This window comes from Betta splendens, chromosome 12, assembly GCF_900634795.4.
Source record: "Betta splendens chromosome 12, fBetSpl5.4, whole genome shotgun sequence".
In the NCBI taxonomy this organism is placed as follows: domain Eukaryota; kingdom Metazoa; phylum Chordata; class Actinopteri; order Anabantiformes; family Osphronemidae; genus Betta; species Betta splendens.
The window spans coordinates 5642618-5659234 of record NC_040892.2 but is presented as its reverse complement, the minus strand read 5'-3'; the positions used below and the strand labels follow the sequence as shown (position 1 = coordinate 5659234).

Sequence of the window (16617 nt, the reverse complement as noted above, 5' to 3'; positions counted from 1 at the left end):
GACAAGCGTTCGGTACACTGAGGTTTTTTATTGTGTGGACAAAGCACATCTGTCCTGCACCGTACTGTAACTCTGTTCTTTTTGACGACCTGGTTTCAGCATCCACGGCGCCTCCCTGCTCTTCAACAAGACATCGACCAAAAAAAAAAAACAACACAACCGCTGTGCTATGAGCTAAAGTATCACACAACCTGCCAATGTTCATACACATCACATAATTAGACACTTATGTCGTTTTTTTATATTAATATTTCACACATACTCACTTATTCATAATTTAAATGTTCAGTCTTCATACTCTGCAGACTAAATTCTTTACACAGTGAAAGTACAAGTCAACTTGTAATATGCATCACACACACACAAAACACAATACGTAATGTCCATAAATAGCTATTTACTCTTAAATAATAAGTGGGATATGCTTTGTTGTTTTTTGTGCACTTGTGGAGAGCTAAGACTAAGAAGGGATCGGTGGGTTTTAAATTGAGTCGAGATACAGGCGGGTTTGTTCTTCTCATTGGGGTAGTACAAGACGTCACACTAACAGCAAAGGCAGATAAAGGGGTGAAAAGATGGGTTGAAGTCACAAAGCGCGTGTGAGAGGGGGAACCAGAAGGAGCGTGTCATAGGTTTCTATGCATAGACTGTGACTCTGACTGTGTGCTCACTCACCCCCGTGACCACTGAGGGAGTAAAGAAAAAGGAGAAGAAACAGAAAAGAAATGGAGGGTTACCAGCATGGATGCAATCCTTAAGGACTTCCTGTCAGTATTAAAAGATCTGATACATGATGTGATCAAAGCTGACGTTCAAACATTCTCCAAACGTTCTAAAACCGTGACTGTACGAGCAGCTCAGGTAGAAATGCACTTGCCCATGTGAGACTGGTTTAACACAGCTTTTATGAAGAGAGGGAAATGAGAGGAGACACTTCCCTAAGTCCAAAAACGTACTTGTTGCATAGGTTGTGTAGAAGTGGCGACAACAGCATTTTACGATGTGCTTGTGACAAAGCTGTGAAAAAATAATAATTCAGAAAATAATTCAGTAACCAGGAACGTAAAACCACAGTGTGACAAATTGAAAAAAGTCCCTCAGATGATCGCTCCTCTTGTCCTACAGCAAAAAGAAGAGGAGCGGGAGGTGAAGGATGAAGAGCAGCACACATCCCAGTACGTGTGCGTGTAGTCGGTTTGTGTCTGTCCCAGCTGAGGGACGGATCGTGCAGTTCTGCTGGAGCTTTAAAAGGGAGGAGGCAAAAGAGTGGAGGGGGTTCTTCTAAGAGTCAAGTGGCGGCAGGGGGCTCTCGGGGCGAGGGGGGTCTCCCCTGTTTGGCCGGCTGCTTCGTGGGAACAGAGAAAATGGAAACGCTTACATGAAAGAAGGAACAAGATTGAGAGAAGCCTTAAAGTCAGCGAGGGCAGGAAACGGGTTGGAAGTGCTCTCAACTGAGACTTTGGGTTTCTACTGATGCAGATGAAGACCAATCAAAAAAAGAAGGGCTTCATAGATGCAATGTTCAGTCCAGTTCGGCTTGACCTCATATTGCATCATGTTCATTTCCTTCATTTCGAATTCATCCAAACTAAATCTATTGTGGCCTGAAATGCTGCAAGAAAATGAATTCTTACAGCATAAATCATGTCACTGGTATCTATTACTTTAGTTGATTAAACATTTATTGTTAAGTCAAGTGATTTGTTTGGCATAATTTTACCCAAAAATAGTTTAGAGCTATGCTAGCTCTCACGTGCTAGCACAGGAGGCAACATGCAATGAGCCTGTGATACAACAGATTTGAACTGTTCCTTGAAAAGAATATAATAAATCCGAGAATATGAGATAAATATAACAGCTAAAGTCAGTCTGCATCCAGGATACTCAGAAATGTTGGAGTATAGTGTTATACTCAGTGTCATGCTATATTTGCAAATGCCCTTTAATGACTTTTGTTTGTGTGGTGCATGCACATACGCATACACTTGCTGACATGGTTGTTATAAATATTTATTTTATTATTTTCTACAAAGTTTACTGGAGCTTATCTGAGGGGTGCAGCATGTTCTTATGTCAGCCATGCGGGTTTGTTTCAAGTATTCTGCATCTCAGCATCTCAGAGAGAGGGAGGGAGGAGAGAGACGTGGCTTGTAGGAGGAGCAGGAGGAGGGATGCTCAGGTCGGGTGAGGCAGAAAAACGGCAGGGAGGTGGCGCCGGAGTCCACAGCCTCGCATCCAGAGGAGGGGGGGAGGAGCTCAGTGGGTTGGAGAAGGTGGGGGTCTCCGACTGCAGCGCGCGCGCACACACACACACACACACACACACACACACACACACACACACACAGGGACAGACAGGAGGAGACAGAACGGGAGGAGGTTCAAATACAGTTGTCAAGGGGGTTTCCTTGTGTAAATTCATGCACATAAAAATAAAATCTGTATCGTCACAGACATCTACTCAAACACAATCAACATCCTGGAGAGATCAGGTGCATTTATTATGACCACAATGCAAGTAAGTCATAATTGCATTTGCAGTTGCAACTTCAGGCAGTTTTGCTTGGTTGTAAAGTATCTGGAACTTTTTAACTGCATGCTGTTATAAGGACTGAAGTCCCAGAAAGAAACAGAGGGTCACTGTGATGAAAAGAGGCAGCTACCAGACACACACGCGCACACACACACGCACGCACGCACGCATGCATACACACACACACACACACACACACACACACACACACACACACACACACACACACACACACACACACACACACACACAGAACCAAGACCTCCGTAGCATAGAAAAACTTCCCATCCTCTCACGTGCTGCAGACGTAGCTGGAGCTCTAACAACCTGCACACGTCAGCCTCCACCAACCAGCTGGGCAGAAAACCGGGCCCCATGTGAAAACGGATGGACGTCACTGAGAAAGCGGAGCGAACACAAAACACACAACCGCGAGCTTCAGGCCACTCACTGTTGCCCGAAACACGCTTCTTTTCATCCTGACACAATGAGCTCTTTAGGGGGCAAATGAGCATCACCTCCGAACGGCTGCGAACCCAACGGGCTCAGCCGATGCCCCGAACGCAAACACGCGGCCTCCGACTTGGCCGCGTGTTTGCTCATGCAGCACTCTGAGGAGGAGAGGACACAGGACGATGGGGATGATGCTGACTGTGACGGAGGCGCACAGCACCCAACGTACCCGAGGCGTCCGTCCTCACTGGTCAGTGATAGTGATTCTGTAGGAGGAACCGCGGTTACGTGTGGAACGGAGACAGGTGAAGGAGAGAAGAAGAGTTACCGCAGAGGAACAGATTAGCTCAGCTCTGACTTGAACACAGGAAATGATGTGGATGTGGATACTAAAAAAGGCTGTAATTCTCTCCACGGCTGTGGTTTGGATGTACAGTATACGCGCCGCTCTAACACATGTCATGCGCTCACCTGGGCACGTTGGGGGGGGCACGGTTAGGTCTGGAGGGCACAGTGGGCGGGGCCCCGCTGTAAGGGTCCGGAGAGGCTCCGGGGCGCGACGGGACAGGGGGTCCGCCCGCGGGGGGGGGCCCGGGGGGGGGGCCCGCGGGACACGGGCCGGGCCGGGGGTCCGGGCGGGGCCCTGCGGTTCGGAGTCGGACTGGTGGCCGGAGACCTGGGAGGGGACGGAGCGTGAGGCCGCTGGTTCACCACCGATGCCCCGCCCCCCAACACCACCCCCCCTTCCCATCATGCCTCACCTCCCCCCGGCGCTGCCCCGCTGCACCTGCAGCCAGGAGTCGTCCACCGGCGGCGGCATGGCGGTGCTCACGGTGGTGGTGCTGATGTCGCCGATGATGTTGAGGGCCTCGCGCAGCGCGTGGTACATGCGCAGCATCTCGTCGCGGTGCTGCGCCTGCTCCACGGACTCCTCCATCAGCGTGTTCTGGTCGCCGCACGAGTACAGCTGGGCCAGCAGCTCGGCGTTGATGAACTCCTTCGTCTGCACGCAGAGAAACAGGTGGGTTTTTGCGGCCGCGATCGCACGAGCGGCGTCGGCGTCGGCGCCCGCGCGCGGCTCACGTTGTTGATCATGAGGTGCATGATGGTCTTCGGCATCAGGTCGCGAACGGTCTTGTTGACGATGGCCATGTAGGAGTCCACCAGGTTCCGGATGGTCTCCACCTGCCGCTCCAGCTGAGGGTCCATGCTGTGCACGAAGCTGTCGGAGCCGTTTTCATCGCCTCCGTCGCTCTGCACAGACAGTGAGTTCACCGTTCATGGTGTGTAATCAGGCTCAAATGTCCATGTATCACTGCAGTCAGATCAAGTTTAGGCTGATGATGGTCTAGATGGAGGTAGCGTACCTTCCCTTCCTTCTCCTACAAGGTTAAACAGCCATGGAAGACGTTGAAAGGGACAGAAAACATTAAAAGAGACTCAATAGACTTCAACAACATCAACATGACATCTGTTTTCCTGCACACGTTGATGACAGAGACAAAGCCAGGGTCATGTCTTGTGCTTCAACTCTTACAGTGACGCGTTCAGGATAAACTCCGGCTCTGAGGAAGGACGCCTTCCAGGCATCCACGTCTTCCTGACTCTCACAGGCCAACTCCAGCTGACGGTAGTCCTTGTACACGTTCCTGTGTAAAAAAACAACGTCAGAATCAGAGGCTGATTAATTGTCCGTTCTGGTGATATTGATGTGTGATCTCACCTCTGTTCAGTGTTGAAGAGAGCAAAGATATGCTTGCTGGACATGAAGCCTTTCTCCACATCACGCAGTTTCAGGTTGTCCACCTGCAGCATGTACTTCTTCTCTTTCTCCTGCAGGGGGCGACAGAGAGGCGTGTTAACACGCGGAGGACGAGAGAAGCTATTGGACATTGGACTCTGTGGATGAGAAACTTGGCCTAAAGGTAAAAACGGTTGAGGGGATTTATAGGTTTAGAACTGCACTGAGTAATAAATAAGTCTCAAAGAATGCTGATATGCGCTGATTCATTTACAACATCGTGTAAGCTTTTGATATTTTGCAGCATCAGCTTCATGGCCGATAACACTCATCGATTAAAAGTGAAAGCAGATGAGAGAACTGTGGGAACTGATACAAGATTTAAAAGCAAACCTGAAAGAGGGGAAGAAAAAAGACGGACACGGGCCTGAAGTCTGTGGTTTTCATTACACTTGTGCAGGGGGAAAAAATAGGGCGAGCAACAAATGAAAAACACACACATACACGGAGGAGGAGGGGGGGGGGGGGGGGGGGGGCTTCCAGAGTAGATTTCTCTTGTACTTGTAAATGTGCACGCAGCATATGATCTCCAGCCCCGGCAGCATCAGTTAGTCAGCTCAGTGAGACACACGCCAGCGCTCCCTCTCTCTCTCTCTCTTTCTCTCTCTCTCCTGCTTCATCCCAGTGTCTCTCGCCCGCCGACAGACACACGTCTTCAGAGTCTCCGTTACATGACGCTTCTTTACCGAGGGTGAATCTGTATTTTACAATGTACAGTAAAAGTGCAGCAAGCTGCAGTGTGCAGCCAAAAGTAGCACAGGGTGAGTGAGTTTGTGTCAACAACGCCTGAGAATGCACACGCGCACACACATACACACACACTGCCTTGGTTGCAAACAGCACCTTTGAGCGTAGTCTCTAACTAACCTTAAAACCATCTGGAGGGCGAACCACCAGGCTGCCCTGCCCAGCCCAGTGTGGTGTGTGAGGGAGAGAGGGAGCGACCGAAGAATTAATGACCGGTGCAGCCGAACGCTGGCGTAAAAACCCTCTCCCATTCACAAACACAGCCACACAAAGACGACAGGCGGCTCAATGCTTTTATCCCTCTTTGTTCTCCACCTTCGGCTGAACATGCCTGTTTTTTGGCCATTTCTCTTGTTGCTCCCTCCTAGTAACCCTCGTTCCCTTCACTCTCTGGACCCCCCCCCCCTTTCCATGGGAATGAGCAGCCTTGGACACATTCAGACATTTTCCTCTCCCCTGGCCAGTAAATCCAGTCGGTAGAGTTGGAAAAGGAGCGCGTGTGTGCGATGTGATGAAAAATGAACTCTTCTACAGTCAAAAAAGGTTCTTACAATATGAGAAACGAAGACATGTAGTAGTTACACTTTTAGCAGCAAGAGTGAAGAACAAAGAAGGAAAGTAATAAACAATAATGGAGAGAACGTGATGATTATCATTCATCTTTGGCTTGTGTGCGTTTTCATGTGTGTCTCCTTGTCTGTATTTTGGGAAAGTTGGAGATTAAGCGTTTCCACATATGCTCTAATAAAATCCAGCCAGCGAAAATGGGCACATGCACAGATTGCAGATGTTAGCACGCTCACACACACACACACACACACACACACACACACACACACACACACACACACACACACACACACACACACACACACGCTGGGACATACATGACTTATGAGCTACATAAAAGTGCACACACTTTGAATTTGACCTTTGTCTGCAACATTTTACTTGGCTGCGACCCAGCGCCTGTGAACCCGGCCTGTCAGCATTCCACCAACAGCTCATGTGCCATAAAAAGTGTGTGTCCGTGGTCATTTTGATCATATCCACACTCCTCTTGGGAGTCCAGAATTTATATATCAAAGAATCTCTGATATAAAATCTCAGCCTAAACAAGCAGTATCAATGCTTTGCTTTTGGTTGTACATGTGTCTGGGCTATTATATAAATAATATATGTCGCTAATAGTTAGAATAGAATATTCCTAATACACATGTAATATTGCATTTAAAGGGTCGGAGCCTGTATCTGCAAGTAACGGACGCTTTGAACAGGTGACTGTGTAAAAGTACAGGTGTTACTGTGTGAGTTATACACACATCAGTAGCAGAAGATGTTTCACACACTGAGCAGCAGCCACTTACTTATAATGCGTGTTGGGTTGCCAGGTTTGGGCCCGTGACAGTAAAATAGATCAGTCATTCCATTTCACCGCCAGCAGCACAGTAAACAGGTTTGTTTCATTTCTGCCGCATCTGCCACGTCCGTTACTATTGTCTAAATGTCCCAAAGGGCTTCTCTTTCTCTCTCTCTCTCTCACACACACACACACGCAGCCGTCCTCTTGGTAGGTGAGCTGCGGCGCTTCCAAAGAGCACGAACGAAGAACTTTCCGTGCTCTTGTTTTGCCAGTGAGTAATAGCAGGCTAATTACGAGGGCCCGGGTTCACTTCTGGGTTCATGTGGTTATTTTACCAATCTGCATACCGTCCGGAAAACGGCTCCGAGACCCAAAACACACTTTTCTAAAAATGTGCATGGAATATGCACGAGCGCATGCAACAGCCCGAAAGACAAACCGTGGCCAATTAACACTTTGCAGCAAGTGTGAGCGGCTCGGTGGGCAAACCCGAGCAGATAGTCGTTTACGGCGTCCATGTTGTTTTAAGAGCTGCGTGTCCTGGTGTGTGCATGTGTGCGTATGTTGATGGGAGTCTGATAGAAAAGTCCTGGTGACTTGGGCCATGCATCAAAGGGCTGTGGAGAAGCCGCACGGCATCTGGGAGCAATAACGTTGTTTCTAACCCTTCATTACCACAAAGACTGGGCCCTGGGTGGCGGCCAATGGCAATTTTCACAACCCTCCTCCTCACCTCCCTCTGCTTTTCTTTCCCTCCATTCTTCTGCCATTCCCCTATTGAGCTCTGACGCGAAAAAAAAAAATGAAACCCAGAGACCAGAGTCAGACTCAAGCGATGGGGGTGTGGAAACGACCTGTAGAGGGATGCTAACAGTGGATTAGCATCCACACTCAGAGTTAAGACCAGGGAAATTAGTTCTTTTAGATATTTGGACAAATATTTTGTTGCTCACAATCGACTTGTGCGAAAAAAAATGTTTAGTGGGTCGGCGTAATCAAAAAAACGCATGCACAATCCCTGCTGGGTCTGTGAGTAATACGTCCTGGAGACACGGCATCTGAGGAAACCTAATTTGACTTATTGCCATTTGGACCTGACTCCTAGCGGGGCCACATGTTGCCAGCGTTTGAATCAGCACAGGCGCAGAACTCCGCCAATGGGAACGACTGGGCTGCAGCTATTCTGGGACCGCGCGTAAAAACGCACAGCTGCCCGTGAGTCATCGCGCTACGAACGCGTGCGACGCTCGTAACAAATCGCGCCGGTCTGGACTTTGTACATCACGTGAAGCGCTGCTTGATAGCAGACAAATAGCAGCGGGTCCTGGGGCTTCTTGTCCGACTCACGTACGATGTGTTTTCTTTTGCGCTGTCCAGTCCTAACTTCTCATTTGTGCCTATAAAGGTTCCTTTTGTTGCTCCGCTCCTCCTGAGGGCGCAGGGACTGGACCGTGGTGTCCACATGACAATGACACATTCAGTCGGGGCCGGCAGGTCAGCGATGCCTTCCTGCTCGGCAGCTAATTGCTAAGCGCTTAATTACCTGCTCTGCGTTTACCTCTGCGAGAGGTCAGAGTAACGACCTTGGGGCTCGCCGGGATATGTGATCAATCACCGGTGACCACCAAAGAGTAGGAGGAGGAGGGGGGGGGCAGCCCCCAGCCCTCTAACAACATAAACACATGTGAAAATCCCCACACATCTACAGACTCTTGTCTGGCAGAGAACAAATGCTCTGTTCAACCTGTGTTTGGTGTCTGTGTCAGTAGCGTGAGGCGCTCAATAACACACTAACATGTGTTGGCAGCGTGGATTTGTCGATCCAAATAATGTCAGGTGGTACTAAATGAACCTTTTCTGCACGTGGAGGGACCTGCTGTCGCCGCTTTACTGGACAGACTGAACCTGCAGAATCTCCCACACACATAATAAAAAAAAAAGTTGCACTTCTTTATTTTGGGATGGCAACGAAGCGTCCACCGCAGCCCTTTGGAGAACCGACCGCAGCGTCCGCACGTTCTAAAAATACCCCCGCTCCCGTAGGGATAAATGTCAAAGTCGCACAAAGATATCCGTGCAAGTACACACACACACAACGTGCCAGAAGACACATGAAGTTCACACCGCTCTGGTGTCTCTTTATCATTCCCTGTCTCTGGGCCCAGCCTTTGTTTCTCTAATGATTTTTGTATTGAGGCCGTTCTGAATAAACCGGGAAGAATCAGTGAAGAAGAATATTCAATCTCATCTGCCTCATCAGTCAAACTCTGCATCATCCATTAACCTTTTACCGCTCTCTGAACGGCTACAGCTCATTTTAGCCTCTCTTAGATTGAGTTCAATCCCAATAAACAAACTATCACCCAGTTAGCGCCGCTTTATTAAAAGTACAGACAGCAGAAGAAGTTGTTTCTCACAGGATCTAACACTTGAACTTTGACCCCGACTCATCACTTTGGACAATATATAAAATACGTGGGACCTGCTGTTATAACGTGCTCCTTTTTGGGGGTTTGGCTAAAGTCAAATCAGTCTGTATGGTTCACGAGCGCAGCCTCGTCACACTGATGCAAACACGCGGGAATTACGCCCACAAGACGAGACGGAGACGCTGGCTTTAATGAAGTATAGCCTGTAAATGTGAGATCGGAAGCGTGGGGTTTGTGGGGACGATATTAACCAGAAGGAGGTCACGATGAGACAGAATAACACGGACGCACATTTCTGGCTTCGCTGAGACGGACCCTGAAAAGGAAGCTGGCTGCCTGGTCCAAACACTGGAAACAATGTAGATGTGACCGCGGCGCTGCCCCCACCCAGCCATTAAAATTCACTGCTTCCAAATCATGAATCCAGAGGTTGACTGCAACGATCACGCATCCCGTCCCCACCGAAGGACCGGCTCTGTCACAATTCAGCTTCCATCCTCTCGTTCGTGCTTCCTCCTGTCATTTTCTCTCCCCCTCACTTTCCCTCCGCCCCGGCTGCCGGCGCTGCTGACTCGTCTCCCCCGGGGGCTGCGCCCGCTTTAATTTGGGGCTCAGGTCGGCTCCGAAAGCGTAGCTGAAACAAAAACACCTCTGCGCGCGCACACAAACACACACACACACAAGCGCACACTCAGGGACACACACCTGGAAACGCTGGCATGAATTACCCCTGTCCACGAGAAGAAGGAACGAGGGCTGTGTGATGTGGGAAATGGTAGTGGAGGAGGAAAAAGTTTAACGAGTTATGTCTCCACTGTGAAACGCACACACACACACACACACACACACACACACACACACACACACACACACACACACACACACACACACACACACACACACACACACACACACACCTCTTCTTTTGCTCTGGTTCTGATTTACCAGTTGTATGTCACTCCTCCTCCTGTGTGTGTGTGTGTGTGTGTGTGTGTGTGTGTGTGTGTGTGTGTGTGTGTGTGTGTGTGTGTGTGTGTGTGTGTGTGTGTGTGTGTGTGTGTGTGTTGGACGGCTGCAGAGCTGCATAAAGGACTCTTTATTCCAGTCGGACAGGGAGAGGAAATCAGCTTTAGAAGTAAAAACAGAGGGAGCAAGAGACGGAGACCACAGGGCTGCACATCTGGAGTTATTACAAGGCTTCCTCCCGCTTGCCAAGAAAACGCCGACATTCCTGCCCCGGCTACAAAGACCATGGAGCCTCTGCTCCCATCCAGAACCCTCCTACACACATCCATCACTCAGGAACCCGTGCATGTACCATATGTAGCGCTGCGCGTTGGACAGGAGCCGGGTGCGAGCAGTCGCGTCCCACAGCTCCCATCTGCTCACGACGGCGTCCAGCGAAGCCTCTCAGCCCCTGAACCTCTTTAACGCGCGCGCCAAATGCACGCGGCTCACTTCCTGTTCACCTTTGACCTCACACTTTCTCCCAAAAAGCCAGGGGGGGAAAAAAAACAGAAAACGGAACGAGCCAGACGGAGGGAGGAGAGAGGCAGAAGAGGAGAGAGGAAAGTAGGCGAGCTCCTCCTCCTCCCCCGTCTCTCTCCATATCTCCTCTCTCTCTCCTTCCTTTTTCTCCTTCTGGGACTTGAAGGGGAAACTTGGTGGCCAGTCTTTTGCCACGTCGAGCCTCCAGTAGGTCCTTGATCTTCACAGCGGTGCCTTAGCTTGACTTTTTTTTTTTACTGACTCCGCGGAGCTTCAGAAGACGATGCCCAAGACAAAACCCACAACAGACCCGGCTGTGGCTCAGCGGAGGGACACGGGGGGCAATGGGCCGACGAGGAGACAGGAGAATCCTTAACGAGCATGAAGAGACGTCGCGTTTGATAGTGAAGAAGAGCCGGATGATTCAGCATCAGGTATTCTCTGTATTCTATCAAGGCCAGGAGCCTCAACTGCATCAGGGTAACTTTTCAAGACGTGTGTTGGCTGTTTGCTGTATCCATTGATGAACTGGGAGTCAAGTATTATCTGCTTATGTGAATATTGTAGCTTGTATTTTGTGTAATCTGTGTCTGTAGTTTTACTAATTAAGCCCAATTCACTACATAACTCCTAAATCACAGCTTTCCTCATGTTTGGTCCATGCATGAGGCGCTGCTGCCTCTTGTCACCGGATCCGCCAGTCGGTGGCCGTCACCTCCGTCTAACCTCTCCCCCACCTCCCTAGCAGCCCCCTGCTGATGGAGCGGGCTGTTTCTCCCCCAGCCCACTCCGTCAGCCTCATCGGCACTCGGCGGCGTCCGGCCGCGTGCGTCCGGATCCGACAGCGTCTCCCGTCCTGGTTGAGCTTTCTCCTACAGCCGCCCAGCCCGCCTGCCCAGTGTTCAGACTACCTGTTCAGGAAGTAGTGGTTGTACAGTAGTCTGCACATTGGTTAGGCTGGCCAGGGAAGCACGGGGACGAGAGAGAGAGCGAGCGAGCGAGCGAGCGAGCGAGCGAGGAGACAGCTCCAGAGGCCGACACCAGGACATCCAGCTGTGGGACCAGGCAGCACCACCCTGCGTCCATGTGGACCAACCCAAGCAGAACTAAATAAAGCAGCTTCAAGGCTCCACCACAGAGGCCTGGACGTATGAGTGACGGACACCCCAGTCTTATTTTCTTTGTATTTGTTGCATTGCTTGTCTGTCAACCAAGACTAAAAGTTGAGGTTGAAGTAAAAGGTACAAATTGTCAAAGATTTTTTGGAATGGTTGAAATAAAGATGTTGGAATATTCATTTGTTTTCTTTTTCTTTCGTCGAAAAGGACACAAGTGGCAAATATATCAAATACTAATATAAATATACGGATAAATATACAATAGTGATGATTGAATGGCAGCTCAACATGTTGTTTGTTTTTCTACGTTACCAAAATATCTGAAACCAAAAAAAAGAAAAAAAAAGTTCAACCACTGAGAAAAAAACAGAGCACTTAGCAAAGAAGAGAACTAAAACACACAGTAAACCCCCAGCATCCACTGCACGCTTGACCAAAATGTACAATTACGTGTGGGCCTTCCCTGCATCAGCCTGCGGCCGCGTCACCTCAAATGACCATGTAATGCGCAGAGAGGCAGGAAGCCACCATGCAGTGATGTTGGAAGAGCCAGTCTCTCATTGTGAACTCGCCATCTTTACGAGTCTTTGTTTAGCGCTCCCAAAGTAAGACAGAAATTTGTTTGTGGCTTCAGAGTTTGTAGGTGACGTCATGCGAAGTGTTACAATTTTCGCCGGACCCCCTGCCTTGTTTTGTCTCGTCTTATAATTTTGCAGCCTTGCAGCCGGGCTGCTTTTGATAAAGTGGAGCCACGGTGTACCAGCACTCACAGTGTTCACAGGGAGTCCCATCACGGAGCATCGGCTGCAGGAACCAACGCCGCAAACCAGCCGCAAGCCGTTTCCATTTAACACACACACACACACACACACACACACACACACACACACAAACACACACACACAGTCGACATGTTTCTGGTGAGTGCGCTGCTGTCTCCCCCCCAGGATGTTTACAGCTGGGATCACCAGGCGAGTCTGGCTTTCTGGCAACTTTAACAGGAGCAGGGAAGCCCAGGCAAACACAGACACACACACACATACACACACACACTAAATACACTACATGCTGCCATTGACATACAGCTTATTTAATAGTGCGATTCCTGATTGACACATATACGAGCATCAAATCCAGTTTTATGCATTTTAGTTTTCCACTCTCTCTCTCTCTTTCTCTCTCTCTCGCTCGCTCGTTCTCTCTACTTTGAGCTCTGGCACAGCCTGATTCAAAGTACTGGCATGTCCTGTGGTAAAATACGCCAGAGGTTTCTAAAAGTACACACATGAGCACTAACCAAAACATCCTGGCACCACTCCTTGGTTCGAAAGTTATTATTAGTGTCTGGAGGTGGGTGTGTGCGCTGTGTGCATGTGTGAGGGTTTTCCCCATGACGAGAGGCAGCCAGTAAAACGGTGATGTGCCGTTTTGTGACTTAGTGTAAAAAAAAATTCTATAGGAAACTGCACAAAAAAAAAAGAAAATTATGCACACAAACTTTTATTTCTCCACAGGAATTGATTTTTCTTTTTTGAGTTTATTTCTGTGCCATTAATCTAAATGTTAAACCAGTTCCCAACTTCTTATCAACTGTGTGTATTTTGGCAAGAATCCACCCAGGTGCACATGTATAAGCCCCCAACGCTACCCTACAGTGTGTGTGTGTGTGTGTGTGTGTGTGTGTGTGTGTGTGTGTGTGTGTGTGTGTGTGTGTGTGTGTGTGTGTGTGACTGAATCCTATAAAAATGTTCAGCCGGGATAGAACATTTTCTTTTTTTCTTTTCTCCTGGTTTTTGTTCTCCTGTTTTTCTTTTTTTTCCATTCAATGTGGCCTTTCAGCCTCAGCTCTGAACTTTAACACTGACGCAGTGTATTGACTTTGGGTGCCCTCACAACTTGCACGTTCAAATAAATATACAGTACAAGATGGGAGGGGAAAAACAGGGCAGAAAAGAAGGGAAAGGGGGGCAAGGAAAGACTGAGGATGAAGTAGAGTCGAGGAGTGATGAGGAACAGCTTCAAACGAGAGGAAAGGTATCGAGAAAAAACAGTAAGAGGGGAAAATACTGAGTAAGTCCACAGCAACCCACCGTCCGCTTCCTCCATTTCTACTTCTGCTCACTTTCTCTCTGACTAGCTAACGAGAGACACTGCTGCCTCCTCCCCTTTAGTGCAGGACCTCTCTGGTTTTGTGCCCCTCTCTTTGAAATGAAGTAGGCTGATTAGAACCAGCTTGCATGTGTGTGTGTGTGTGTGTGTGTGTGTGTGTGTGTGTGTGTGTGTGTGTGTGTAATTGGGAACAGGACAGGGCAAGGGGCTCTGGAATGCACATGTGGGTGCCAGCTTCGGTGTCTGACATGCTGGGGGGTCCTGAAGGGCCGTCTCCGCCTCACACACACACACACACACACACACACACACACACACACACACACACACACACACACACACACACACACACACACACACACACACACACGCACGCACAGCAGAGCGGCTGCGGCTACGGCCTGGAGACAGTGAGACTGTGGCTAGCGCCTAATAGTTCTGCAAAGCATCATGGGAGACCACTCTGACCATTCAGCCCAGTGACAAAGCGTATCCAGTCAAATCATCTCAGCGTGCAGGGAAGAACCGCTGAACCTGACCGTCATATTTGCCCGTGGGATGAGACGGAATGAATTTGGAACCGAAAGCGGAAAACAAACACTTGAACCTCTGGTGGAAGCTGCTCAAACGCTGATGGAGTCATTTTTTGTAAAATATGAGACAAATTATCTTTTGATGTCTTAGGTTGTGAAGTAAATTTAAGCGTATCCCTCCATCAAACCCAATATGCATGGTTTATAATTGTAATATATTGCTCTAAATACCAAAATGCACCAGTTCGTTTGTGCCAGAGTTGTTTAAAAGAGTCCAAAGCGAAGTAAAAACCACCACTCTAGCTTGAATAAAACAGTTCGTGCAATACACCTCTGACAGATGCGTCGCATTAAGCCTGTGGCTCGCAGTGACGCACACGCGTAAAACAAAAGGCCAACAGTCATTAACGCAGGCTGAAGTTCAGGACCCCGGCGCGCGCGGGAGCCGCCTCACCTCGTCGTCCTTGTACCAGGACAGCGACTCCGCCGTGAGGACGAACCAGTACTCCTTGGCTCCTCCCTTCATGATGCCGATGTTGTTGATGGTCAGCCAGCCCTTCCTGATCACCTGAGCGAGACACAGACGGAGGCGAGGGGGGATCAAATCCAGCAGGTCGACCTGTCGCCCAACTCCTGTTATGTGTAGCTGAGTCACTATATGCACCAGCAGGGTGAACTACAGGCGCTGCTGCTGGTGGAGACACAGTAACAAGCAACTGCCACGAACAACAGCGACCGAACTCACTGCTGGACCTCGTTCTCTTCATCCACACACACACACACACACACACACACACTAAAAGACACACGTGGGGGTGTTCGGGTGCACAGGTTATTTACCTTGAACCGATCGTTAACTCCTCTCTCTGGCTGAATGAGAACGTGGAGAGAACGTTACAAAGCGGCGCCAAATACACAAAGGTGCCGCCGCGCGCCAGCGCATGGAGGCGGCGGGGATGGCAGCAGAGGTCAACAGGCAGGGGGGGGGGGTCACGTAGCGGGGGGGGGGGCACTAAAATGTCTAATGCCGACCATGCAATGCAACACGGCCGCCGGATAACTTCATACTTCAATGTGTAGCATAGCATCACTAAGTGAGGAGAGTGTGAGTGAGCTATGGTGTTTATTTAGCTTCCATTCAATATGAGAGAAAAGAGAGGAGAACGTCATTAGGCTCTGGTTTCATGTTCTGTGTGCAACCCTGGCTACCCATAATGCATTTGCATCATAGTCCCAGTTTTAAACAGGATGTGAGGAGCACCATTTGTTTACCATGTGCCCCACACCTTTGACCCCGGTCTGGGTGGTTGTCATGACGACTGATAACTGTGGCAGCTGCAGGTTGTCGTCTTATTTAGATAAGGAAGATGAAGAGAAGAGTAAAATGTGTCTCTGAAGCCACGGCGAGTGTCTCCAAACGTTCCAAAAAGATGACGGCGGCCACAACAGACAAGATCCTGGTTTCATTGTTTACTGTTTGTTTCCTCTTGTGTGTGTGAGTGTTGTTGTTTGCGCTTGGAGGGAGGACATAGATAAAAAGGAAAAGGAGGCAGCCAAGCATCCCCCAACACAGCCACCTCCTCATATACTGGCATTTTACATTAAGCCCATCTACTGTAACACACACGTACAACCAAACACCTCAAACACACATAAAAAAGCAGAGCAAATTTAACCATTTCTAAACACATGTAAGCCTGATTTGATGCATCTTGATCTTAAAAACATGAGCACATATGCATGAAAGCCTGCCTGCAGACATGCACAGACACACATTCACCATCTTATCATCTCTCTGTCTCACACACACACACACACACACACACACACACACACACACACACACACACACACACACACTACTCACCATGATTTCATCCTGAAGCAGGAAAACCAAACCAAGATAAGAAGGAAAAGAAGAAAGAAGGCAGCACAGAAGACAAAATCACACCAGATGCCAGAAAACAAGAGAAGAAAAACAAGAGAAGAAGAAAGAGCCAAATTAAAAAAGGTATGAAATACAGACGATCTACAAGCAGACAC

At 49.0% G+C, this 16617-nt stretch overlaps 1 protein-coding gene and 1 long non-coding RNA gene across 2 annotated transcripts in view; one reads left to right on the top strand and one right to left on the bottom strand.

Annotated features, from left to right (window-relative positions):
- Positions 1-8: 8 nt before the first annotated feature.
- Positions 9-16617, bottom strand: part of dnm1a (dynamin 1a) — a 29023-nt gene continuing 12414 nt past the window's right edge. The window contains 12 exon segments of the mRNA XM_029168495.3: positions 9-2287; positions 3216-3252; positions 3458-3591; positions 3593-3662; positions 3748-3989; positions 4070-4240; positions 4354-4368; positions 4524-4635; positions 4710-4819; positions 15029-15142; positions 15415-15444; positions 16442-16453. Of these exon segments, the coding sequence (XP_029024328.1) occupies positions 3231-3252; positions 3458-3591; positions 3593-3662; positions 3748-3989; positions 4070-4240; positions 4354-4368; positions 4524-4635; positions 4710-4819; positions 15029-15142; positions 15415-15444; positions 16442-16453 (1032 nt within the window). The 3' untranslated portion in view covers positions 9-2287; positions 3216-3230.
- On the top strand, positions 10738-12111 carry LOC114866586 (uncharacterized). The gene is made up of 2 exons (XR_003787728.3): positions 10738-11248; positions 11560-12111. It is a non-coding gene; the product is annotated as an uncharacterized LOC114866586 (long non-coding RNA).